The sequence below is a fragment of the Marmota marmota genome, unplaced genomic scaffold (assembly GCF_001458135.2).
Source record: "Marmota marmota marmota unplaced genomic scaffold, marMar, whole genome shotgun sequence".
Classification (NCBI taxonomy): domain Eukaryota; kingdom Metazoa; phylum Chordata; class Mammalia; order Rodentia; family Sciuridae; genus Marmota; species Marmota marmota.
Window position 1 is genome coordinate 57025401 of NW_026000174.1, and position 27354 is coordinate 57052754.

Genomic DNA, 27354 nt, shown 5'->3' on the forward strand with positions numbered 1-27354 from the left:
CTCTCCTCTAATGTCATGAGCCCGATGTAGACCCTGAGCCTTCCTGAGCTAGTGGACACACTGATGTTCACCTTATGTGAACAGTGAGACAGAATTACAGTGTTCTATGAACACTTTTTAGTTGGATAAATGAAAAGATTGGAGGTACCAAACACCTTTATACAATATCATCATTACTTTCAAATTTGTGGTGTCTGCTTCTGTTCTCTGAGATTAGCATTTGTCAAAGAGCAAATGGCAGATGTGTCAGGGGGCTCATGCGGTTGACTGGGAATGTAAGGGGATTAAATGAGAATGATCATATCAGCAAGATATTATAAATAGAAAGCCAAGGGGTCTGAACAAATGTATAAATAAGCAATGAGAGAGGAATAAAGGAAGTTTGAACACTGATATAAAATTCAGAGAGTTTTAGGTATTTTTGGGTTAAGATAATGTGGAATTTTCAACCAAAGACTATAGAAGGAGGTTTCAGAGATCTGGCAACCTGAGACTATGGTAATTAGTGGTTTGTCAAGTTCTCACATAAAACTGTTATGGATTTTTTTGTGTTCCCCCCACATAATTTATATGTTGAGGTCCTACCTATAGTACTGCAACAAGAAACTTTATTTGGAAATAGGGAGTTTGTGAAGTCATCCAGTTATAAAATTGTATTAGGTTGGGTCCCAATTCCATATGATTTATATTCTATTGGAATAGAAAACATGAATGCAGGAAGAATTATACAAGAATATAAGCTGGCCATCAGCAGCCAAGGATGGAGCTGGTCCTTTCCTCCTAGCCTTCTGATGGCCCCACCAGTGCTCATACCTTTATTTTGAATGCCGGGCAGCAGGGCTCTGAGAGAACAAATTTATGTGTATACTAACTGTAGTTCCAGCATATTAATACTGCTTTTGGGGAATTGCTGTGCTGCTGCAACAATTAATGTCTAATATATGAAGTCCACTTTGTGATTGATTAATGAACAGATATTGAGAGATGTTTGGGAATCATGATAGAAAGAGCCCAGATGGCCTTGAGAAATGTGAACAGTACAAGGTGTTGCTGGTGAGGGCTCAGCAAGGAAAGAGGACAGTAGTGGACATGGCCTCTGTCTTGGAGAACAGAAATCACTGTGAGCACATTGTTCTTGGAAACATGAATGCTAAGATGCTGTGGGGTGACATTTCCAGTGGACCTGAGGGACAAGTAAGTGGAGGAATAACATTATTTTTTTAAAAGTCTCAGCACCAGTATTGATACAGTGACGGTGGTCTGTAGTCTTCCATTAGTCATTTGTTTTATCCACCCTTTATATGAAAATTACCTTAAGTGAGTCTTCGGTTTTTCACTTTGTGACTTCATACATAGTACATCTTTACATGGATGAATTTCCCTTTCATTCTCTTTTGTTCTTTCACATATTTAAAATAATCTAAAGAGTAACTTTCCAAATTTAAACAGATTGAGAAATTGCAGCACTGTGAATCTATAGCAAAGAATCAATAAATATACTTATCAGCACATTTCTCAAGTTGGTCTTTCAGTCACCCAGGATTTGATATATAACTATGTATATGATTTTATATATAACTATGATTTCCAGGCAGGAAACATTGTATTATTTTTCTTAGCAATCCAGATATCTACTGCAGGTACTGTGTCACAATCAGATGCTTCAAGGATATATGGCAGATGAATACTTGTGGTTATAATATTTAAAGGATTTTTTCATTGTTTTACAGGTAAACTGCTTTACTCTCTGAAATCAGTACCAATAAAAGACTAGATGGAACACAGCAACAATGTAACTTACTTTGTCCTCTTGGGCCTCACACAAAATCCAAAGGAACAAAAAGTACTTTTTGTTATATTCTTGTTCTTCTACATTTTGACCATGCTGGGGAACTTGCTCATTGTCCTAACTGTAACCTTCAGTAAGATCCTTCACTCTCCAATGTACTTCTTTCTTGCTAATTTATCATTTGTGGACATCATTTATTCATCAGTCATTTCCCCCATTTTGATTTCAAACTTATTCTTAGGAAAAATTATCATATCCTTCAAGTTTTGTATGTCTCAGCTCTTTGCAGAACACCTATTTGCTGGGGCAGAGGTCACTCTTCTGTTGGTGATGGCCTTTGACCGCTATGTGGCCATCTGTAAGCCCTTGCATTATTTACTTATCATGAGGCCATGGGTGTGTGTGGTGCTGGTGGTAGTCTCCTGGGCTGGAGGTTTTGTGCACTCTGCATTTCAACTTGGCATTATTTATGGGCTCCCTTTCTGTGGCCCCAATGTCATTGACCACTTTACATGTGACATGTATCCCTTATTGAAACTTGTCTGTGTGGACACCTATGTCACTGGCCTCTTAGTGATGGCCAATGGGGGGATGATGTGCTCTATTTTGTTTCTGCTCTTACTCGTGTCTTATGCTGTCATCTTCCACTCTCTGAAGCACCTGAGTCAGGAGGGGAGGTGGAAAGCTCTCTCCACCTGTGGCTCCCACATCACTGTGGTTGTCCTCTTCTTTGTCCCCTGTATTTTCATATATGCAAGACCAGCCAAGACTTTCCCCATTGACAAATCCTTGAGTGTGTTTTACATGGTCATAACCCCCATGCTGAACCCCTTCATCTACACTCTGAGAAACTCAGAGATGACAAATGCTATGAAGAAACTCTGGAAAATAAGTCACATCAGGTAGGAAATCACTGAGTCTCCAACTACAAAGCCCTCTCCTTAGGATGCATTATTTATTTCAGACTTAATCCTGATGCCAATTTGCTCAGGTAATTGTGTTAAGCATATTTGAAGAATAGAATATAGGTTTTGACATTAACATATTTCCTCAGTGTATTGCTCATTCTGTGGTGTGTTGTTTATCTGTGGACCTAGGAATTTTTGGTGCACATATACTAGGAAGTCAATGAAAATATGCAATCTACTTATGAATAACATTTTTATAGTATTACAAGGATGTTTGTTTAATTTTTATACTTATTTTTAACAACTATGTTTTTATTTCTCATTTTATTTTTACTCTTGTTCATTTTCTATAATAGTTAAATGCTATATGTGTCTTATTTTTACATCACATTACTGTCATTATATTTATAATTTTAATGGAATAATTAAAAAAAATAAATATGGAAAGCATAAGAAATATGAATGTTACAATGGAACCCTTTCAAAATGGTAAATCTGGAAAAAGATATATGATGGTCCCAGATGCAGCAACTGTGTTTCTAAGGTTTTTAAGTTAACAAGCTTATCATTTATGCAACATGCATGAACTTGGAGGATACCATGATAAATGATATGAGCTGGACACAGAAGAGAAATACTGCATGATGTCATTCGTATGTGAACACTAATATCTTCACATAGAAGCAGAAAGAAGAATGTTGATTGTCATGGCTGGAGAGTGGGAAAATGGAGATGTTGGTCCCAGAGTACCAAGTTTCATTTACAAGCTAAATGATTCTGGTGTTGATAGCATGGTAGCTATTGTTTCTTTTGTTGTATTGTATACTAGACTCCTGGTTAGAGGATAGACTGAGTGAACTTCCACAAAAAGATTAAGGAAATGTTTAATCATGTGACATGATGGATATGTGAACTACAGTCATCATTTCACAATGCATATATCAAAATATCATGTTGTACATCCAAAACATATGTAATTCTTATTTGTCAATCAGATATCAGTAGAACTGAAAGATAATAGTACTATTAGTGTTAAAATATAATTACTATTCTATGTGATATACTATTTTTGCAGTTGTTTTTGCCTAAAAGTTCTATTTTAGTAGAGAGTCACCATGGAATTATTGCATTTCAACTTCATTAGGTTGTCCATTTCTCTTGGTTTTTATGTCACCAACTTTATGAATATTATTCTCACTTGGTATTTCCTTTTTAAATTTAGGCATTGATTATTTATTCTTCATTGGTTTTACTGCTATATTATTTGGTCATTTTCATACTCATAAGCATGTCTTTCTTTGCAAATTCTAACTATACTAATATGTTTCTCTTGGTGATCTGTATTGATGGCTACCTCCAGGATTGTGTGAAATAACGGTGATGATAGCTGAGACATGTCACAATATTTTTAATTGAAATTAAAAATCAAAATGGTATACTTTTTCTAAATACCTTGTTTGCAGTTGTTTAGGAGATTAAAATTTTTAAACTTATACATTTTTGTCATTGATCTTACATCAGATTTTATTGTATTAAATTATATTGGCATTTGTGAACTAAAGTTTGGTAGGGTTACATTATTTGTTTCCTTATATCAAAGGATTCTTATGGTTCTTTTCATGTTTTATTTGCATTGCTTTTTATAATTTAAAAGAGTATAGATATCTGTATACGCAACATTATTTTGGAATGTTATATCCCAAAATTTCTATCATGTTTCAAAAATCCACCCCAATATTTCTTATTCTTGTCACACTTAAATTTACATTACAACATTTAAAGTTAGCACTGTTGACTTACTTCTCTATATATTTTACTTTAAAAATTTTATTATTTGTTTCTCTCTGGAATACAAGTTACTGCTCAGCCCTCAGCACCTGTAATAGAACTGGACACAGTTAAAAAATTGTTGAATGAGTGCTTTATAGAAATACTTCATCATTAACAATAACCTATTTTTCTGAGACAACTTAAGTAGCACTGGGATGATATTCTCTGAAGTAAAAATCACACCCAGAATTTATAAAATACTTATCCATTTTAGGACTTGTTCTACATATTTTATGTGGGTTTCCTCATGTAACATTCATGTATTAATTCCTCCAAGAACATCATGATGTGGGTACTTTTATTGAACCCTTTCTAAATTTGCACCAGAAAGGGCTCATGGAGGTTGAAACACCTGTGAAAGTTTATTACGTGGAGAATGTTTAGACCAAATGCAAGAAATCTTGCCTGTGTTCAGGTATGACAGGTTCAATTATCTGGTAACGATAAAGCCTTCAGACCTATTTGCATATATTAAGTAAAGAATCCATTGATTCTGTTATTTTTAGTGTTGTTTTAGTTCTATATTTTTCATGTGTAGTTTTTGTTTAAAAATATCTTAGATTGATATATTTTCAACCTTGGATATATGTTGAAAGATACCCTGTAGAACATTCCCCGAGATTCCCCATGTATTAAAATTATTCCACATATGCTTTTCCCTGTCTTGTGTCTATTTTTGTATCAGTATATGAATATATAATATATATATATATATATCATTACATGTGCATATATGTCATTATAGATATATATTTATTCGTTTTTATTTTTCATTTCTTTCATCATTTATTTGTATAGAATTATTGATACTATTTTTTTTCTTAGAGACTGAGGAATCAATTGTAGATATGGTGACTCATTAGTCTTAAAACTCTAAGACTTTTCAAAACTCAAAGATACTTATTGATTAACACAGCATAGTTGAAAAACTAAGAAATTTTCATTGAAACAATTCTATTTTATAATCCACATGGCTTATTGTCACTTCATAAACTGACCCAATGACATCCAATTTGTGGCAAAATAGAATACAAGGTCACACAGTGCATTTTCCTGTCATACATAAAACATGGATTTCTTTTATGTGAAACATTCCTGATCCTTTATTTTTTTCTGGATCCCAGTATCCTTAAATTTTTCTTCAGGACTTGCCTCTAGAGTCCACTCAAGGTAACCTTGAAACCAGCATTTCAAGAATGGTCTTTGGCAACAGAACCCCGCATGTCTATATAAACATTTCTTTTTTTGCTTGTGATAAGCTCAAAGTTCTCCACATGGCTCATGAGAAGTATCATGCTACCTATGAGAGGGTAGATGACTATCCAGGCCTGCACAAGAGAACACTAAAACTCCCCTTCTCACTCTTCAAATCTGTCAGAGTGCATGACAGTTGTTTGGTGGAGTGTCCTGTTCAAGTTTGTGTGCTGTTGCTTAGGTTGAGGTTCAGGTTATGCCTTTAGCAGAAGATTTTGCATGTGATCCTGAATTCCTCTTGACACCACAACTGTATTCCTCACTGTTGTCTGCACTATTATTTGCAATGTCACATTTATTGACTAGGCTAGGATGGTAGTTTCTTTGGTGCATGCCTATTCTTGGAAAAATAATTTTGAGCCAACTTTGAGTAGACTATGAAGGACTTCCTTAAAACAACTTATAGATAATTTTGTTTTCCAGGAAATAGTTGGGCACAGTGGTGCACCTATAATCCCAGTGGCTCAGGAAGATGAGGCAGGAGGCTGACAAGTTTCAGACCCAGCCTCAATATCTTAAGCCCTCAGCAAGATAGCAAGAGCCACTTTCAAAATAGAAAGGTCTGGGTATGTGTGGCTAAGTGTTTAAGCACCCTGGGTTCAATCCCTGGTAACAACAACAAAAAAATTAAGATAATTTGTTTTTCAAGAAATTATATCCAGGTGTGCCCATGCATTGTATGGTTCAGTTAATTCTCCATTTGTTAACTTATATTATACTATGGAAGAGAAAGAATGTATTAAATTTATGTAACCCTGGTTATTCTAAAAAGTCTGAACAAAGAATTTTTAATGGATAAGAGTCTACCCATTTGAGCAGCCCAAGTTTTACATTCAACCATGTTTTGACTGGTGTTTTCCCACAAAGGTTTTGAAGTGTCTCCTCCAACAGGAACAGCAGCAGGGGCAGCTTCTGGGTAGGGAGTGTGTTGTGGGTGCTGAGGTCTGCAGAGGGAGGTGTTGGTGGCAGGGGGAGAGGCTGAGGGTGGAGGACAGGCAGGATGATGTCCTCTTCCTTCATCTCACATGGTGCAGGAAAGCACCCTCCTCACTGTTCTCAGGGTGTTCGGAGCGTCCTGTTGAGTAATTTCCATTTGTATCTCATAAGTTCCTGTTTTGACATGAAGACTCACATACAAAGCATTTTTAAATGGCTTAGAGAAAAAAATCATTAATTTTTGTGATTTGCTTTAAGCATGGTACCGACTTTGAGTTTAGGATACATTCCTTCAATTTATGTTAAGGAAAAAAATACATATTTATATATATTTATTCTCCTAACCTATTTTTCATAAAGTGATATAGCATTAACTAATTATGCTTAAGAACCTATTACAATTAACTTGTGATTTTTTTGGCCTATTTATGAAGTATAAATTAATTTTCTGATATTTACTTAAACTTGTTCTTGTAATGTTAATTTTGGCCTTGATGGGGAAATGGAACAAGATAAGGAGCACCATGAAGAATTCCAGAGTTTCCCCTAAATTATTCAGCACTGTTCCTGCATTTCAGGACACTACCTGGAGCAGCAAAACTCCTAGCCAGAGAGAGGAGTGCTGCATTTGCTGGACCTAGAACAATGTCTATTTTCACCAGCTGAACTGGAATCCTCACAGCACAGGGGGCAGGTCTTCTGCTGAGACTTAGAAAGATCTTTGCTCAGTTGTGGGATGTTATTAGATTTACAATTGGAATTTCTCTAGCTTGGTTAAATATAATAAGAAGAACATTTCAAAAATGATGAACAGAAAAACATACAAAAATCACCTTATTTCCAAACAACTTCATTGTAACTCCGAACAATTTTTAAGAATATTTATAAATGTGATGATACCTAGTACTCAACACAGTAAAACAATACATTCTGACATCCAATGCAAAAATATAAGGCATGAAATGAACCACTAAATCATGCACTTTAAATAGAATAAGTAAATAATTGGAACACTACTCAGAAGTAATACATATATTAGCAGTAACATAAAGGATATTGAAAGAATTTGTAATTACATTCTATATGCTAAAAAATTAGACATAAGAAAGATAAAATATAACCCAATCTGAATTTGCTAAAGAGACAAAAGTTACACTATTTTCAGTAAGAAAATAAAAGGTGGGAGGTATGTGATTAATAGCACATTAGACATTGCAATAGATTACAAAAGATACACTAAAACTATTCAAAATAAAATGTATCAAAATACAAAACAGGAACACACATAGTGAGTTGCTGAACCTCTACAACTAAATCCATAAATATATATGCCAAAGGAAAATTGTGTCAGAGCGTACAAAAAATATTTAAAGAAATAATGAAAGAAATATTTTTAAATTGGTAGACTTCATAAGTACTGGGGCCCAGGAAGCTGCATGAAGAAAGGCATAAGAAGAATAAAGAAAACTATATGAAAACACATCCTAAACAAGTTACTCTAAGTCAATAACATGGAGAAAATGTTAAAAGTCGATTAAGATAATGGTGGTCTCAGTGGTTTTCATTACAAATGTTAAGGAAAGTTATTCAGACTCATGAAAAATGATCCTAGGTGATACTATCAGTCAGTACAACCAAATGAAGATCACCAAAAATAGTAACTACATGAGTCAATATTTAAGAATTTTTTTATTATTTAAATTTCTTTAAAATATACCTGATTGAGCTGGGGATATAAGTCAGTTGGTACAGTGTTTGCTTTGAATACACAAAGCCTGCGTTCAATCAATAGCACCACAACACAACAACACACACACACACACACACAAACACAAACACCCCTGATTAAGATAACATATTTTGTTCTTTTAAACATACATAGTTTGACAATAATGCCATAAGTGCACAAAAGGGAAATAATAATTTTACTATTTTAAGTTTTATAAAATACATAAAGTATTATAATATCAGTTGTTATTAGACTGAAACTAGCTGGAATTATAATTTATAAGCCCCCCAAAGTAAGAATTACGTAAATAAGTGAACAATGAAGATAAATAATAATGTGCAAGAAGGCATAAAATGGAAAAAAGAATAAAGAACATACAAAGCATATAGAAAAATAGCAAGATGATATGTTTAAAATGAACTTTACTACAAAGTACATTAAATGTAAATGGTCTAAATACCATGATAAAATGCAAAGATTGCAGACTCCATAAAAATAACACGACTCATTTATATTCTTACTATAAGAAACATACTTTAAATACAAAATAATGAATATATTTGAAATTTTGGTAGTTCATAATTTCTTGTGAAATTATAAATTGAATTCTGATTAAAATTTATTTTACTTGATTCTAATTCAGTTACTTATTTTTGTATTACAATTGATACAACTACTCAATTTTTTAAAACTTTCTTTGATCTTTTTGTGTCATTTCTAAATTTGAGATTTGTGATTCTTTCACTATTGTGATTTGAATAGATAGTAATTTGTTCAGTTTCTCATTAGTTGTTAACTTGTGTCCAATTACCAAATATATATTACTATTATTTGAATCTGGAATGTCCTAAAGAACACACAGAAGTTGGTTCCTTGGCTTTTGGAAGATGGCTAACATGTGTAGAGGTGAGGCCTAGTGAGAGGTTTTAGGTGGTTGAAGGGGATGCTTTGAAAAGGATTGTGGGACTCTGATCTTTTCCTCTCTTTCATTTTTATATCTCATAAGTGCTGTGAACAATTCACTCAGCAACTTGTTCCCCATGTGTTGCTTCACCAAAGGCCCAAAGCAAAGAGGCCAATTGGTGATGAACTAAAATGGTGAGCCTAGTTAAATCTTTTCTATTATTAAGTTGAATTAGCTCTAATTTGTTATAGTAATGAAAAACACACACAGGATAGCTCTTTTTTATGATGGAAGAAACCATTGTTATCTTCATTTTGTTCTACCTATTTTACTTTTGGTCATTTTTATGCTTTGTTTTCTAACATTATTAATTGAAAGATTTCTTAATCTATTTTTTAGTGTTTAAAACATGCAAAAGCTTATGACCTTAAAATTTCCTCTGAGCACTAGTAATAGTATCCCACTGTTTGAGATAGGGCTTTCCTTTGAAAAATTTTATATGTTCTAGAATTTTGGTTTCAATTTCATTTTTCACAAAACAGTATTTTTTTCATGTATAATACAATTTTAATTTAATTTTATTTGTTCTAATTAGTTATACATGATGGCAGAATGCATTTTTATTCCTTTTACACAAATGGAGCACAATTTTTCATTTATCTGGTTGTACACGATGGAGAGTCACAACTCATGTGCAGTCATACATGTACCTGAATAATGATGTTCCTCTCATTCCCCCATTGTTCCTGTCCCCCATGCCCCCTTCCCTTCCATCCCTTCCTTTGTCCAATCAAAGGTCTTCCATTTCCTCCATGACACCCTCACCCCCATTATGTATCAGCATCCATTTATCAGAAAGAACATTAAGCCTTTGGTTTTTTGGGGTTGACTTACTTGGCTTAGCATGATAGTCTCCAATTCCATCCATTTACCTGCAAATGCCATATTTTTTTCTCTTTTAATGCTGAGTAATATTCCATTGTATATATGTACCAAATTTCTTTATCTGTTGAAGGGCATCTAGGTCAGTTCCACAGTTTAGATATTGTGAATTGAGCTGCTATGAACATTGATGTGGCTGTGTCACTATAATATGCTTACTTTAAGTCCTTTGGGTATAGACCAAGGAGTGGGATAGCTGGGACAAATGGTAGTTCCATTCCAAGTTTTCTAAGGAATCTCCATATTGCTTTAATAGTGGCTGCACCAATTTGCAGTGCCACCAGCAATGTATGAGTGAACCTTTTTCTCTATGGGCCTACTTTTTGGGACTACTTTTTCTTCTATTAGGTGCAGGGTCTCAGGTCTAATTTCTATGTTCTTGATCCACTTTGAGTTGAGCTTTGTGCATGGTGAGAGATAGGGACTTAGTTCCATTTTGCTGCATATGACTTTCCAGTTTTCCCAGCACCATTTGTTGAAGAAGCTATCTTTTCAACAACGTATGTTTTTGACACCTTTGTCTAGTATGAGATAACTGCATTAATGTGGGTTTGTCTCTGTGTCTTCTATTCTGTGTCATTGGTCTACATGTCTATTTTGGTGCCAATACCATGCCATTTTTTTATATGATAGCTATCTGTTACTGTGATGTCTACTGCTTCACTCTTTTTGCTGAGTACTGTTTGGCTATTCTGTGTTTCTTGTTTTTCCAAATGAATTTCATGATTGCTTTTTCTATTTCCATGAGGAATGTTGTTGAGATTTTAATTGGAATTGCATTAAATCTGTATGACACTTTTGTTAGTATGGCTGTTTTGATAATATTAGTTCTTCCTATTCAAGTACAGGGGGGATCTTTCCATCTTCTAAGGTCTTCTTCAATTTCTTTCTTTAGTGTTCTGTAGTTTTCACTGTATAGATACTTCATCTCTTTTTTTTTAGATTGATTCCCAAGCATTTTATTTGTTTTATGAGGCTATTTTGAATGGAGTAGTTTTTCTAATTTCTCTTTCTGAGGGTTCATCACTGATGTATAGAAATACATTTGTTTTATGGGTGTTGATTTTATACCCTGCTATTTTGCTCTATTCAGTGATTAATTCTAGAAATTTTATGGTTGTGGAGGTTTTTGGATCCTCTAAATGTAGAATCATGTTTTAGACAAATAGTGATAGTTTGAGTTCCTATTCATATCCCTTTAATTTCTTTCATCTGTCTGATTGTTCTGGCTAGAGTTTCAAGGACTATGTTGAGTAGGAGTGGTGAGACGGCATCCCTGTTTTGTTCCAGTTCTTCAAGGGAATGCTTCTAATTTTTCTCCATTTAGAATGATGTTGGCCTTGGGTTTAGCATAGATATCTTGTACAATGTTGAGGTATGTTTCTACTATCCCTAGTTTTTCTAGTATTTTGAACATAAAAGAGTGTTGTATTTTATCAAATGCTTATCTGCATCTATTAGAAGATCATATGATTTTTAAGTCTTTTAATGGGATGAATTGCTTTTATTGATCTCTGTATATTGAACCAACCCTGCATCCCTGGAATGAACCTCACTAGATCATGGTAGGCTATCTTTTGAATATGTTTTTGAATGCAATTTTACAGAATTTTATTGAGAACTTTTGCATCTATGTTCATCAGGGATATTGGTCTAAAGTTTTCTTTCCTTGATGTGTCTTTGTCTGGCTTATGTATCCAGGCGATACTAACCTCATAGGATGAGTTTGGAAGGATTCCCCCATTTTCTATTTCATGGAATAATTTGAAGAGTATTGGATTAGTTCTTCTTTGAAGGTCTTGTAGAACTCAGCCAAGAATCTGTCTGGTCCTGGGCTTTTCTTGGTTGGTAGGCTTTTGATGGCATCTTCTATTTCATTGCTCAAAATTGATCTATTTAAATTGTTTATGCCCTCCTGATTCAGTTGGGCAGCTCATATTTCTCTAGAAATTTCTTGGTGTCTTCAATGCTTTCTGTTTTGTGGGATATAAGTTTTCAAAATAGTTTCTAATTATCTTATGTATTTCAGTGGTATTTTTTCCTGATTTTTTTTATCACAAATTTTAGAAATTTGAATTTTCTCTCTCCTTCTGTTCCTTAGGGTAGCTAAGGGTTAAAGAATTTTATTTATTTATTTCAAAGTACTATTTTTTTTTGTTTTGTCAATTTTTAAAAATTGTTTATTTTGTTTTAATTTTATTGATTTCAGCCCTGGTTTTAATTATTTCCTTTATTGTACTACTATTGGTTTTGATGAGTTCATCTATTTCTAAGGCTTTGAGATATTTATTTGTTGACATTTTCTTCTTTTAATGAATTATCTCAATACAATGAACTTTCCTCTTAGTGTTGTCTTCAGAGCCTTCCAGAGATTTTTGGTATATTGTATTAGAGTTCTCATCTACCTCTAAGATTTTTTTAATCTTTTTTTAAATCTCCTACCTGATGTCTTCTGCTCTCCATGCATCATTGGATAGCATATTATTTATTCTCCAGGTTTTGGAGTAGCTTCTAGTTTTTATTTTATCATTGATTTCTAATTTAATTCCATTATGGTCTGATAGAATCCACAGTAGTGTCTCTTCCTTTTTTATTTGATAAGAGTTGCTGTGTGGCATAATATATGCTCTATTTTAGAGAAGGATCAATGTGCTGCCGAGAAAAAAGTATATGTGCTCATTAATGGGTGAAATATTCTATATATTCTGTTAAGTCTTAATCATTGATTGCATTTTTGAGTTCTATAATTTTTTTGTTTAATTTTTGTTTGGAAGATCTATTCAATGTTAAATTCACCCAATATTATTGTGTTGTGGTCTATTTGATTCCTGTAATTGAGAAGTGTTTGTTTGATGTTTGTTTTGTTATGCCCCATTGTTTGGGGCATAAATATTTATAATTTTTATGTCTTGTTGATGTATGATTCCCTTAATCAATATGAAATGTTCTTTTTATCTCTTCTGACTAACTTTGATTTGAAGCCCATTTTATCTGATGTGAGGATGGAAACTCCTGCTTGTTTATATGGTCCATGTGAGTGGAGTGTTTTTTTTCCCACACTTTCACCTTAAATTTTCCAATAAGATGAGTTTCTTGAAGGCAGTATATTTTGGGGTCTTTTTTAAAAAATCCAATCTGCTAGTTTATGTCTTTTAATTGATGATTGGCAAACATCAATTGACAAAAATAATTGACAAACATATTTCAATAATAACCCTGAATGTTAATTTAGGATTCTTATTGAAATATGTTTGTATCCTCAGTCATTTTGGTTTGTTTTGGTGTTTTACTTGAATTAGTATCTTCTTTGATTTGTTTTTCCTTTAGTGTAGTTCATCTCTTTGCTGATTTTCATTACTGTTTTCCTTTCTTCCTCATGGAATGTTTTGCCAAGAATGTTCTGTAGAGCAGGGTTCCTCACTGTAAATTCCTTTAACTTTTGTTTATCATAGAAGGTTTTTATTTTGTCATCAAATCTGAAGTTTAATTTTGCTGGATATTAGATTGTTAGCAATCCATTTTCTTACAGAGCTTGATATATGTTGTCCCAGGATCTCCTAGCTTTGAGGGTCTAGATTGAGAAGTCTGGTGAGATCCAAATTGTTTTCCCCCATATGTAAACTGGAATTTTTGTCTTTCAGTTTTTAAAATTCTATGCTTATTCTCTCTGCTAGGCATTTTTATTATAATGTGCCTTGGTGTAGATCTGTTGTAGTTTTATGTATTAGTGTCCTGTAAGCCTCTTGCAGTTGATTTTCTGATTCATTCTTCATGTTTGGGAAATTTTATGATATTATTTTATTAAAGAGATTTTTCATTCCTTTCGTTTGTATCTCTGTGCCTTCCTCTGTCCCAATAAATTGTAGATTTGGTCTTTTGATGTTATCCCATAATTCTTGAATGTTTTGTTCATAGTTTCTTATCATCTTCACTGTGTGGTCCACTTTATTTTCAAGAGTGCATTTTTGTCTTCATTGTCTGTGGTTCAGTCTTTCAAGTGATGTAGTTTGTTGGTGATGACTTCTAATAAGTTTTTTATTTGGTTTATTATTTTCTTCATTTCAAGGATTTACATTTGGTTTTTGTTCAATCTCCATCTCTTTCTTGAAGTAATCTTTCTGCTCTCTTAGCTTTTTGTTGGATTGATCAATTGTTATCTATATTTGCTCTCTTATCTCTTTATTGCAGTGACAATTATTGCCTGTATTTGCTCTCTTCTCTCTTTGTTTGTTTTGCAGATCATTTTAAGTTTGTAAATTATGAACTCCTTTTCTGACATTTAATTTATTGTGCTATCAATGGATTCTATTGCTGTATCATCTTGGTTCGTTTGGGACACTTTCTTCCTTTTTCTTCTCATGCTCTCTATGTGTCTTCCCTTCTATCAGGTATTACAGTTTGTACCTATAATCTTATAGTGTCCCTGCAGGTTACCAATGTCTCACCTTTGAGGGGGAGATCAATACTAACAGAACCCAATTCAAAGTATAGACAGCTTTAAACCATATAGTTCCTGTCTGGATAATTACAGGAATAAACAGGAATAATGTGTTCAATTATTATCTGCATTATAAACAGTAGGTTTGCAAAAGGGTCTACAGATTCTAATGGTGAACAAAGAGAGAAAAGTTTGGGGGGTTGTAGGGTGTGATGTTTATGAGGTAGAAGGTAAGAATGCAGAGGTATTTGATCATAGGAAGAGTAAAAGATGAATCAAAAGAAGTTGGCTGTTAAGAGGAGAAAAGAGAGAAAGGGGGAACCCAGTGCAAGGCTCTCCTGCCTCTGTAACAGGATGGTGGTTATTAGCACACCTAGCAGGCATAGCTCTGGTGTAACCAAATGTGCAGGGACCTTGCTGATGATCTTCTGGGTCCTGGCTGTTGCCCCTAGATGAAAGTGGCCACGTCCATAGTTTGTGTGATGTAGTGTCAAACCTGAGATGTCATTGGTGGTATCCCAAGATAGCAGCAATCACTTTTAGAAATGGGGCTGAGCCGGGAAGCCAAAGGATAATTTGGGGCCACCTGTTTGGAGCTGCAGTGCTGTGGTGTGCAGGTGTGGCCCTCAGCATGGTGGGAAGTCTTGTACCTGGGCCTGCCTGGGCTCCACATGGGTCACCAGTACTGTTCACAGCCTATCTGGGCTCAGCACGGGTTGGCAGGGCTGTCCTGGGACTGCCTGTCTGTGGGAGTTGGCAAGACACTCCTGGCTTTACTTGATCTCTACATGGATCAGCGGGACTATCCTGGGCCTGCCTCTCATAAAACAGTTTTTAAAGTTGTGATTATTGGTTCTGACATCTAAAAAGGAACAATTGGCTTCTATTCACTACCTCATTCATTTCCATTTTAAAAAGGCATGTTTAGTATTCTCATTTAAGAAAATAAAAGTCTATTATATACTTCTGTGTATCAGACACTGTATGGGTACTCTACACTTCTTTACTGTATTATCAAAAGTTTAATTGCAATATTTCTTTCATTTTACAAAAAATGCTGCTTACAGTTTGAAAAAAAAAACTTTCAAAGGTATAAAATCATAAGAAGAATAGTTAACCTAATCATGTCTCTCAACCTCTTTGCAGTACTGTTTAAAATCCATAATAGGTTATGTTCAAAAGGGTATTATTATTCCATCTTAACTCACATTTTGGTCTGACTGAAGTTCTGGTCCGCATTTAGGTCTCTGGATCTTCTAGCTTATCTTCTAGTATTTGGGTGCTCCCTGGCCTTAATTAACTCTCACATTTTTTTAAAAAAACATAATGAATGTTATTTTTAAAGCAGTTTTAAACTCAAAGACATTTGAATACAAAGGACCTGGACCTTCTATATATCCTCCTTCCCCAGTAATGCAGCCTCCCCCACCTGCACTTTCTGGAATGTCCATTTTCTGCAACTGTAACAGAATGACTGAGGCTGATAAATTTCATAAAGAATAGAGAGTAATTTTCTCATTGTGATGGAAGCTGGGAAGCCCAAGAGCACAGCACTGGCATCTGGAGATGGTCCAAGTCATCCCATGTTGAAGGTGGAAGGGCAAGAGAGGGGAAGAATGGGACAGTAAGGGAGGGCTGAGCTCACATTTGTCAGGAACCTGCTCTTGTGATAAACAACCCACTACCATGATAACAGCATTAACCCAGTAGATTTATCCCCTCTTGAGGGTCCCACATCTCAACACTATTGCATTTTTTCTAGCTCATGAAGTTTATGGGTCTCACTTAAACCATAGAATACACAGTTAACTCCCTACACCTTTGCTGGGAGCCATTAGCCAAGTAGGTATGACAATTTCCTTGCCAGCGTACCCCATGTTGCTGACATTTGCAGTGACATTGAATGTAGGTGACCTTGCTCAAGGACCAAGGCGGATTAGGGTGTTCCCGGTTTAAGATAATTGGGTTTAGGGCGTTCCAGGTTTAAGATTATTCCTCCTGGGAATAGGGCGTATCCTGCTGCCTGAGTTCCCCTTGAGTTCTCACGGGATTTAGACAGTATTTTTTGAGAGATAGAAGCCCAGTGGAGGTGGATTTGGGCAGAGAACGTGGATTTGGGCAGAGAACGTGGATTTGGGCAGAGAACGTGGATTTCCCCAGAACGTGCATGTAGAGTACCAGTGAGAGTTCGGGAATAAAGAGTTGCTGTTTGAATCTACAAGCTGTGTGGTGGCTCATGATTGTGTGCCCAGCCAGACTGCGGCACACCTTGGTGGTACATTTTACAATTGATTAATCAGTAATGATGCAACATTAAAATTTAAATTCCTTTATTAATCAGGGTACCCTCTTGACTCTTGGAGTTGTACTTTATAAGGACTTGAAGAAATGTATAAGACATGCATTTCTATTATAGAGTCATAGAAGAGACTCACTAAAGAAAACATTCTTTGTGATCTACCCAGTCATCTCCCTCCCTCCAACCCCTGACAACTGTTAATGATTTTACTTTCTCCACAGTGTCACACTCTCTGGAATGTTATATGATTGGGACAATACAACATGCAGCCTTTCAGACTGGCTTCTTTTACTTGGCTATTTTCTGTGAAGTTTCCTTTACGTCTGTTCATGGCTCAGTAGCTTATTTCTTTTAAAAAATGAATTATATTTTATTTTCTGGATGGACCACAATGTGTTTATCCATTCATGTGCTGAAACCATCATTGTAGCTTCTATCTTTTGGCAAGTATGAATAAAAATTTTTGTAAACATTTGAGTGTCTCTTTCTCTAAGGAATACATTTTTTTGCTTATTTAGCTAAATGCTAAGGTGCCCAGTTACTCAATTCTGTGGTGAGTATGCTTACATTCATAAGGAACTGCCAGTTTTCCAGAGCGGCTGACATCTCTGTGTATCCTTTGATCTATTTGTCTACTCTTTCATCAATACTACACTGTATTGATTTCATATCTTATACTGTATTAAAATTAGGTATTGTTAATTGTCCATTTTTATTCTTCCCCTCAGTATTGGGTTGCTCATTCTGAGCCTTGTGCCTCACCATATGAACTTTAGAATTAACTTGTGAACATCTACTAAGTAATGTGTTAGGATTTTGATTGGAACTGCATTTGTTATGAAGATCTAGCTGGGAAGCATTAACCTCTTGGCAATGCTGTTTGAGTCTTACCCTCTGTGAACAGTTAGTAACTCTCCATTATCTTGTTTCTTTGTTCACCCAAGCTTTGATAATTTTCTTGTATAGATTTTGTAACATATTTTGTTAGATATATGCTTAATTATTCAATTTTTGGAAATATTAGAGTAAATGGTATTGTGTACTTAACATCAGCATCCTCTTGTTTGTGGCTGGTATATAGAAAAGTGAACACCCTTTGCATATTAGCCTTGTATCCTGCAGCTTTGCTGTAATTACTGATTCCAGATTTTTGTAGCATTTTGTTTGTTTTTTGGAAGTTCTTCACAGATTATCATGTTATTTTTAAACAAAGATGAATTTATTTTTTAAGCATGCATTTCTTTCTCTATTGTGCCTGATTGTACTCATAAGCACTGTCAGTACAATGTTGAAAAGCAGTGGTGAGAAGAAGAATCCTTGCCTTATATGAAAGAATCTTATCTTACAAGGAGGGTTTCTGGTTTCTCACTGCTGAGGATGTTATCAGTGATAGGCCGTTTTGTAGGTACTCTTTATTAAGTTTAAGATATTTTATTATATTCCTAGTTTACTGAGAGTTCTTTTAAAAAAGAGGTAAGTGTTGAATTTTTATAATGCTTTAACCACAAATATTGACATAACCATGTGATTTTTTTTATATTTATCCTTTGGTTTAATGCATTGCATTAATTGATATTTGAATTCTAAACCAGCCTTATGTATCTAGGCTACCTCTCAGTTGGTCATGGTATATGATTCTTATATATTCAGATTGAATTTGCTAATGTTTTTTGAGAATTTTTGTTGAACCAGAGAGTACAAGTCCTTCTTACTCTCATTGGAAAAGAACCTTAATAATTTCAAATTTCTGAGAAAGATCTGTAATGCCCTGAGGGTTTGCTATTGTCATGTCTTGGACTTCACTTTGTTCTATCTACCGTGATTAGTTGTTCCCATGATTGTTTTGTGACTACATTACAAAACATAAATCTGATGCAGTCTATCTGTGATCTGATTTTCTGTTTCATTATTCTTTTATACCATTTAATAGCATAGAATTTGAAATAGGTGTTCTAATATTGTTCAAAACACTAATTAACAAACAGATAAATAGGTAGTTACTGTACCTACATAAATCTTTAAAAAATATTCCCAATCATAAACAAATTGTGAGATAAAATTCAGTATTAGATAAATGGAAAAAACTTGAATCTGGCAGTGTGGAAATAAGTGATAAATTCATCTTCGTGAAACAAATTAAATAAACTGATATTTCTGTCAATTATCATTCTGTCAATTTTCAACTGTTTCTGAAGCTTTTTTTAATCGAATCTTCTTGACCTTTTGGCATATTTACAGGTATATACTTGTGGGAATTCCCACTGAATGTGATTAAGGAAAAGTCATTCTTGGATACATTCCAGTTGCAGGACTCTATGGTTAGTGTGGTTTCTTGGTATAAAAACCATAGTGATCTTCATCCTTGTCAGGTAAAAGATGCTGTCTGTCAAGGACCTGATATAATTATTGGAAAAGATGCTTCAGTAGATTTAAATTATGATCTACATGGAGAACAATAATGCTGTCTTCTAATTTTTAATTTGTACTACTCTTTTACCAATGAACTTTTAAAAATAGGACTTTGAGTAGTATCAATGAGAAAATAATAATTAGTTTCTACCAGAAATCTCATTCATTTCTAGGTTTATTTAACAGAATTCAGACATGTTTAATACTCTCATTATAAAAACAAATTGAAAAGCATATTGTACACTTCTATGTATCTGATAGATGTTGTGTGAATAGTTTATATGTTATGCTGTATTATCAAAATTCTTGATTTATATATTATAACCCTCATTGCAGAGAAAAAAATGAGGCTGCTGTATGGTTAAAATAACTATCTCAAAGTTACAAAATCATAAATAAGAAGCCTAACCCTAGTTTCCTCTCTCCAACTTAACATTTAATCTTGCTTAAAATCCATATTAGGCTATGTTGAAAATATTTTAACCATTTCATTGCTAATGGAGATCTGTAAGGCCCTGGGTCATCTAGTTTCCTCACTCTGCATATCTCCCATATTTTCTTAAAATAAGAACTTTTTTATTTAAGCAGTTTTAGGTTCACTGAAATTTTAGCAGAATAGACATTTTTATGAAATCTCTTCCTCCCCACAGTTTCCCTGTTGGTCCATCTTCTGCTGCTCTAACAGAATAAGTGAGACTGATGAATTCATAAAGAATAAAGAATAATTTTCTCATGGTTTTGGAATCTGGGAAGCCCAAGAACATGGCACTGGCATCTGGAGAGAGTCAGGGATGGTGCCATCCCTTCATAAAGGGAAAAGGAGAGAAGAGGGCAAGAAAGAGACTGCAAGGGAGGGCTGAGCTCACCTTTATCAGCATCCTACCCCTAAGAATACCTACACTGGGCCCCCACCTGCCTCCTGCCCCGCCACTGAGTACCACAATATTAATCCTGTGGGTTAATTGCCTCTTGAGTGTCTCACCTCTCAACACTGTTGCATTGTTTCTAAGACATGACATTTAGGGTACACTTTTAAACCAGAGCACACACTATAAACTTCCCACACCATACTGGGTCCTTTGACAATTCATTAATAAACATTGACATCATCCAAATGATCCTAGTTTATGTTAGGGTTATCTCTTGGCTTTTGGAGTTGTACTTTCTATAGTTTTGGAAGAACATGTAACGATGTGTTCACACTCACAGAATCATACAGAAGAGATTAACTGAACTGAAAATCCTGTCTGCTTCATAACTACTGAAATTTTTACTTTTTCCACAGTTTTGACTTTTCTGGATAGTCATCCAGTTACCACCACAAGACTTTTCAGACTGGCTTCTTCACTTGGTAATATACTTTGGGGTTTCCTCTAGGTCTTTCCATGGCTCAATATCTCAATTCTTTTTAGCAACAAATAATATTTTATTGTATAATGGTCTGTTCCTTATTGTTCAGCCACTAACTGCCATCTTTGTTGCTTCGAAGTTCTGGCAGTTAGGAAGAAAACAGACACAACATATGTACAGGATTCTATGTGAACATAAACTTCTGTGTCATTTGGATGAGCACCAGGGAGCCTAATTGCTTAACTGTAGGTAAGAGCATGTCAGTACATGAGAAACTACCAACCTGTCTTCTAAACTGGGTGGCATACTTGTCTCCTCTGAAATCAACTTTTATTATCTTTCACAAATACTGCATGTATTGATTACAGAGTTTTGTGGCAAGTCTTGATGTTGGGTAGTGTTCACTGTTCAATTTTGTTCTTCAAAAACATCCTCCTGGTCATGAAGCTACACTTTCTGTGTCTTTGCCTCAGAATGTATACTTCCTAATTAGTTTGTCTACATCACATAAAATGAGGTCATAAAGATTTTGATTGTAGAAAAGATCAATCTGGGAAGAACTGACCTTGGCAATATTAAGTCTTTCTGTGCATGAGCAGGGAATGTGAATGAAAACATTTAATTCCATTTTCATGAAAGCATTGTAGTTTCCCTCATAGAGATTTTGTATTATGTGATTAGAGCTATACACTAGTATTCCATTTTGGGGAGTACTAGAGTAAGTTCTACTGTGTTTTGAACTTGAATTTGACTTGTGTGTTGCTGGCATATAGGAAAGTCATTGATATCTGCACATTATCCTTTTGTACTTCAGCTACACACTGATCATTTACTAGTTCCAGAGTTTTATATATTTTCTTAGACTTTCTGCATAGTTGATGTCAACTGCAAACAAGGACAGTTTTATTTCTTCTTAGTAGTATACACTTTCTTTTTCTTATCTTACTGTATTAGCTGGGACATGAGTACAATGTTGAAAAGCAGTGAGAGGGAACATCCCTCCCTTGTTCCTGATTGCTATGGTTTAGATATGGGGTGTCCCACCCAATCTTCTGTGTGAGACAATGCAAGAATGTTAGGAAGTGAAATGATTAGCTCATGAGAGTCTTAATCTAATGAGTGGATTAATCCACTGGGTAATACCTGTAGGCAGGCAGGATGTGACAGGAGGAAATAGGTTTGGTTACAGTGACATAAAAGCTGACTAAAACCGATCTTAACAGGAAAGCTTCTAGATTCTCACTATTACAGATGATGTCAGTTTTGGGGTGCTTGTAACATACTCTTTTTTATATATAACTTTAGGAACCTTTCTTCTATATATATTTCACAGAATGTCCTCATATTGAAGGGGTATAGAACTTTATTAAATACTTCTTCTGAAAAAATCCTGTGATTTTTCTTCATCTTATGGTGTGATGGAGTATGTTAATTGATTTTTGAATGTTGAACTGGGTATTCATATCTGGAATAATTTTAGTTGGTTGTGATGTACAAGTCTTTTTCCATTTTCTGGATTTGGTTTGCTAATTGTTGAGAATTTTTGCTAAACGAACAGTATGTCCTCTTTAATCTCATTTGAGAAAAGCTTTAAACGAAGTCCAAATTCCTTAGTAAGATCTGTGATATCTTGCAGGGTTTGCTTCTTGTTTATGCCTTCAACTTCCCATTGTTCTATCCTTTCCCTGTCTCCCTCCCCTTCAGCTTCAACGACAGTACAGCACCTTGAAATGGCCCAGCTGTCTTCCACATTGCATCTTTCCACACGTGACAGTGTGCCCAGAGGGGCAATTGACTTCCTTGTACTTTAGTTTAAATATAATCTTTAAAAATGCCTTATCTAATCATCTTCTTCAAAAAGTGTCTCACTCTTATAATTTTCTGTCACCTATTGTTGTCCAGAGAATTTAGCTTCTATTTTTAGTTGTTCCCATTAATATTTTATGACTCTATTAGAAGATGTAATGCTGATGCAGTTAAAACTACATTTTCATATTTTTCTCTCATTTATTAACTATTGTATCACCAGCTAATATCATACTGTCTAAACAAAATCCGTGTGCTTTAGTTTCCAGGAATTGAACTCATGCACACTCAAACACTGAGCCACATCCCCAGCCCTATTTTGTTCTTTATTTAGAGACAGGGTCTCACCGAGTAGCTTAGGGCCTTGCTGTTACTGAGGCTGGCTTTGAACTTGCAATCTTCCTGTTTCAGCCCCCAAGGCTGGGATGACAGGTGGGCACCACCCTGCCTGGTGCTCTTTAGTTTTGTAGAAAAAGAAAAAAAAATAAAGAGAATAAATGCATAAAATAACTAGACACTACAGCTGTGTAAAACTTTTAAAATATATTTAATCTCAAACTAATAGGGAGCAAAAGGAAGATTTGATAAATAGAAAATTAAAATTGCTCTGACCAACTCATCTTCATTGGAACTGATATTCAATAGGGCTGATATTTTATTCTTGTTTATTATTTGTCCCATAATGTTTCTGAAACATTTTTCCTGGTTATATCCTTCTGACTCTACTTATGTGCTTTCTGTACTTCACCTTGACACACAGGTGGAGAGTCCCAGGGAGTGTAATTAAGCAAAGATCAGCTTGGACACATTCCAGTTGCAGGGCTCCATGATTACCAGGTGTTCATGCTATAAAATCTTTAGTGATCTTTTTTCCTGTCTGCTAAAAGCTCTCCTCTGTTACAAACAGTTATAATGTTTTTTAAGAAGATGGTTTATTATTCTTAAAGAAGGATTTGAAAAGGTGCAAAAATACTCTATCCATATACCAAGCACAAATATTTGGCCTTACCAGGACAAGAGGAGAAATGTTTAAAAGCTGAATGGTATTTTTAAAGTTACCAGAAAAAAACCTAGAAAACTTTCTTTTTATTAAAAATCCTAGATTATCTTTTTCTATGTTGAAATTATTTGTTTGCATTTTTTGGTAATTATTTTAATATGGAAAATTTTAATTTTTATCTTTTTACCAAGAATTCCTTTGAATACCACTACAATCACTAATTATTTTCTGAAGTATTTAGAAGATTCCAGAGAAAATGGACAAACATAGTTGTATAATTTTAAATATATTTTTCAAGAATAACACAACTTTTTCTTTTGTGTGCATATTGAATGGAAGAGGGATTACTCACTATTTCGAAGTGAGATAAAGTTTCCTCCTTCAAACTGCAGACAAGCTTCCAAAGGTAATACTTTCTAGTCAGTAGCAGAAATCAGACTTTGAGATTGTGTGACATTTCATTATTCAGGAAATTATATCACTTGAGTATGTAAGAAAATGTGGATAAAAACTTCTGCAGGAGGAAAGTGGCTGTTCAGATTGTATAAAATAGTTATGAAATACAGATTCAAAGAATTTAAAATATACGTCAGGGTCCATGTTTTATCTTCAACACTGTTGCTTGCATTTGGAAAAGTAGAAAGCCCTGAAGACTCTGAATCTTCATGAGCTAGTAGATACACTGATACCTGGAGTTCAACTCGTGTGAATATTTTGACACAATACAGTGTTCTATGAATACTTGTTGGTTGGATAAATGAAAGGATGAAAGTACCACACATCTTTGTACAATAATCACTATTACTTCCCATTTCTTTTTTTATTTTTGCTTCTGTTCTCTGAGATTAGCATCTGTCAAAGAACAAATGGTATATGTGGCAGGGGGTCCATGCAGTTGACAGGGAGTGTAAGAGAATTAAATGAGAATGATCACAGTTGCATGATAATATAAATAAAAAGCCAAGGGGATTTAATAAATGTATAAAAAAGCAATGTGAATAAAGGAAGGAGAATACTATCAGACTTTGACTTGAAGTATAAAGACAGAAGGAAGTACCCTTCTAGACAAAACCTAGAAAGGAATAGATTTATTGTGAAAAATGAAATATTTAGTTTCATAAACATGAAAAGGATATCTACTTGAAGATGACAATTAAATAATTGTAGATACCAAGTTGAAAACAAGGCTGTGATAATGTTGAAGATATGCAATTCATAGATTCTTAGATATTTATGAGTTAGGATAATGTGGAATATTCAACCAAAGACTTTAGAAGGAGGTTTCAGGGAATTGGCAAGCCTAGACTATGGTAATTCCTTGTTTGTCAAGTTCTCACATGAAACTATTATGGTTTTATTGTGTCCCCCCATATAATTTATATGTTGAGGTCCTACCTACAGTACTGCAAAAAGAAGCTCCATTTGGGAATTTGGATGTTGTGAAAGTCATCTAATTGTAAAATGTATGAGGCTGGGTCCCAATCCCATGTAAATTATATTCTATTGGAATAGAAAATTTAAATATAGGGGAAGTGACACAAGAATACAAGGTGGTCATCATCAAGGCAAGGATGGAGCTGGTCTTTCCCTCATGGATGGTCTTCAGAGGGCTCCACCAGTGTCCGTACCTTTATTTTGAATGTCTAGCTGCAGGGCTCTGAGACAATACGTTTTTGTTTATAGCAACTGTAGCTCTAGCAGATGAAGACAGCTTTTGGTACCAGGAAGAGGGTGCTGCTGCTGCTATAAATGTCTAATATATGAAGCTGCGTTTTGATTGATTAATGGATAGATGTTGAGAGATGTTTGGGAATCATGATAGAAGGAGCCCAGATGGCCTTGAAGAGATGGTGGGTAGAAATGTGAACACTGAAAGATGATGCTGATGAGATCTCAGCAAGGAAAGAGGAGAGCGGTGGAGATGGCATCTGTCTTAAATAACAAAAATCACTATGAGCACGATATTCCTGGAAACCTAATGCTAAGATGCTTGAGGGTGACATTTACACTGAACCTTAGGGCCAAAGAAAGTGGAGGGAGGGCATCATTTTCTAAGTTCTTAGCACCAGTATTGATAGAGTGATTGGTAGTCTATAGTCTTCCATTGGTCATTTGTTTTATCCACTCTTCATATGAAAATTACCTTAAGTGAGTATTCAGTTTTACACTATATGACTTCATACATAGTGCATCTTTATGTAAATTGCATGTTCATTCTCTTTTGTTATTTCACATCTTGAAACTCATCTAAAGAGCAGAATAAAATAGACATTATTATTGCTGTGTGTATATAGGTGACTGTATGACCAATGTGATTCTGCAACCTGTATAATCAGAAAATGAGAAATTATACCCCATTTGATTCAAATGTATGAATTGTCAAGATCATTGTACTGTCATGTGTAACTAATTAAAAAAAAGAGTAACTTTCTCTGAGAAACCTTCCCCCAAGTCTCAACAGGTTTAGATATTGAAGCACTTTGAATCTATAGCATGGCATCAATAAATATATTCATCAACATATTTCTCAACTTACTCTTTAAATGTTGGACCATATAGTTACATATCAAATCACTTAGGGCAGGAAAACGAGTCTTATTTCACTTGGTAATCCAGATATCTCCTGAAGGGAGTGTGATGCAAGGAGATTTTTTTTTTTTGTGTGTGTGTGTGTGTGCATCAGATGAACAAAAACATAAAATACTTCTAAGGATTTTTTTCATTGTTTTATAGGTAAACTGCTTTACTCTCTGAAATCAGCATCAATCAAAACTAGATGGAACACAGCAACAATGTAACTTACTTTGTCCTCTTGGGCCTCACACAAAATCCAAAGGAGCAGAAAGTACTTTTTGTTATGTTCTTGTTCTTCTACATTTTGACCATGCTGGGGAACCTGCTCATTGTCCTAACTGTAACCTTCAGTAAGACCCTGCACTCTCCAATGTACTTCTTTCTTGCTAATTTATCATTTGTGGACATCATTTATTCATCAGTCATTTCCACCACTTTGATTTCAAACTTATTCTTAGGAAAAGGTATGGTATCCTTCAAGTGGTGTATGCCTCAGCTCTTTGCAGAACACCTTTTAGGAGGGACAGAGGTCACTCTACTGTTGGTGATGGCCTTTGACCGCTATGTGGCCATCTGTAAGCCCTTGCATTATTTGCTTATCATGAGGCCATGGGTGTGTGTGGTGCTGGTGGTAGTCTCCTGGGCTGGAGGTTTTGTGCACTCTGCATTTCAACTTGGCATTATTTATGGGCTCCCTTTCTGTGGCCCCAATGTCATTGACCACTTTACATGTGACATGTATCCCTTATTGAAACTTGTCTGTGTTGACACCTATGTCACTGGCCTCTTAGTGATGGCCAATGGGGGGCTGATGTGCTCCATTGTGTTTCTGCTCTTACTCGTGTCTTATGCTGTCATCTTCCACTCTCTGAAGCACCTGAGTCAGGAGGGGAGGTGGAAAGCTCTCTCCACCTGTGGCTCCCACATCACTGTGGTTGTCCTCTTCTTTGTCCCTTGTATTTTCATGTATGCAAGGCCAGCCAAGACTTTCCCCATTGACAAGTCATTGAGTGTGTTTTACACAATTATAACCCCCATGCTGAACCCCTTCATCTACACTCTGAGAAACTCAGAGATGACAAATGCTATGAAGAAACTCTGGAAAATAAGCCACATCAGGCAGGAAATCACTGAGTCTCCCAGTACAAAGAGAAACATTTCACTATGAAGCTGTCTCCTTCAGAAG

The 27354-nt window shown here is 35.0% G+C and overlaps 2 protein-coding genes and 1 long non-coding RNA gene across 3 annotated transcripts; 2 read left to right on the forward strand and 1 right to left on the reverse strand.

Moving 5' to 3' along the window:
- The first annotated feature begins 1774 nt into the window (after window positions 1-1774).
- LOC107158782 (olfactory receptor 4A47-like) lies at window positions 1775-2695 on the forward strand. Its single transcript, XM_015505274.2, has one exon. The coding sequence runs from the start codon at window positions 1775-1777 to the stop codon at window positions 2693-2695; it is 921 nt and encodes a 306-aa protein (XP_015360760.1).
- Window positions 2696-10972: 8277 nt separating this feature from the next.
- LOC125612115 lies at window positions 10973-26300 on the reverse strand. Its single transcript, XR_007342434.1, has 3 exons — window positions 26290-26300; window positions 17666-17678; window positions 10973-11222 (listed from the first exon to the last, which is right to left on the reverse strand). It is a non-coding gene; the product is annotated as an uncharacterized LOC125612115 (long non-coding RNA).
- A 70-nt stretch (window positions 26301-26370) lies between these two features.
- Window positions 26371-27336, forward strand: LOC107158790 (olfactory receptor 4A47-like). Its single transcript, XM_015505286.1, has one exon. It carries the CDS (start codon window positions 26371-26373, stop codon window positions 27334-27336), a length of 966 nt encoding a protein of 321 aa, XP_015360772.1.
- The last annotated feature ends 18 nt before the right edge of the window (window positions 27337-27354 follow it).

Bases quoted from the DNA above. Each gene is read 5' to 3' on its own strand.
- LOC107158782 (XM_015505274.2), top strand. From the start codon at position 1,775: ATGGAACACAGCAACAATGTAACTTACTTTGTCCTCTTGGGCCTCACA.
- LOC107158790 (XM_015505286.1), top strand. From the start codon at position 26,371: ATGGAACACAGCAACAATGTAACTTACTTTGTCCTCTTGGGCCTCACA.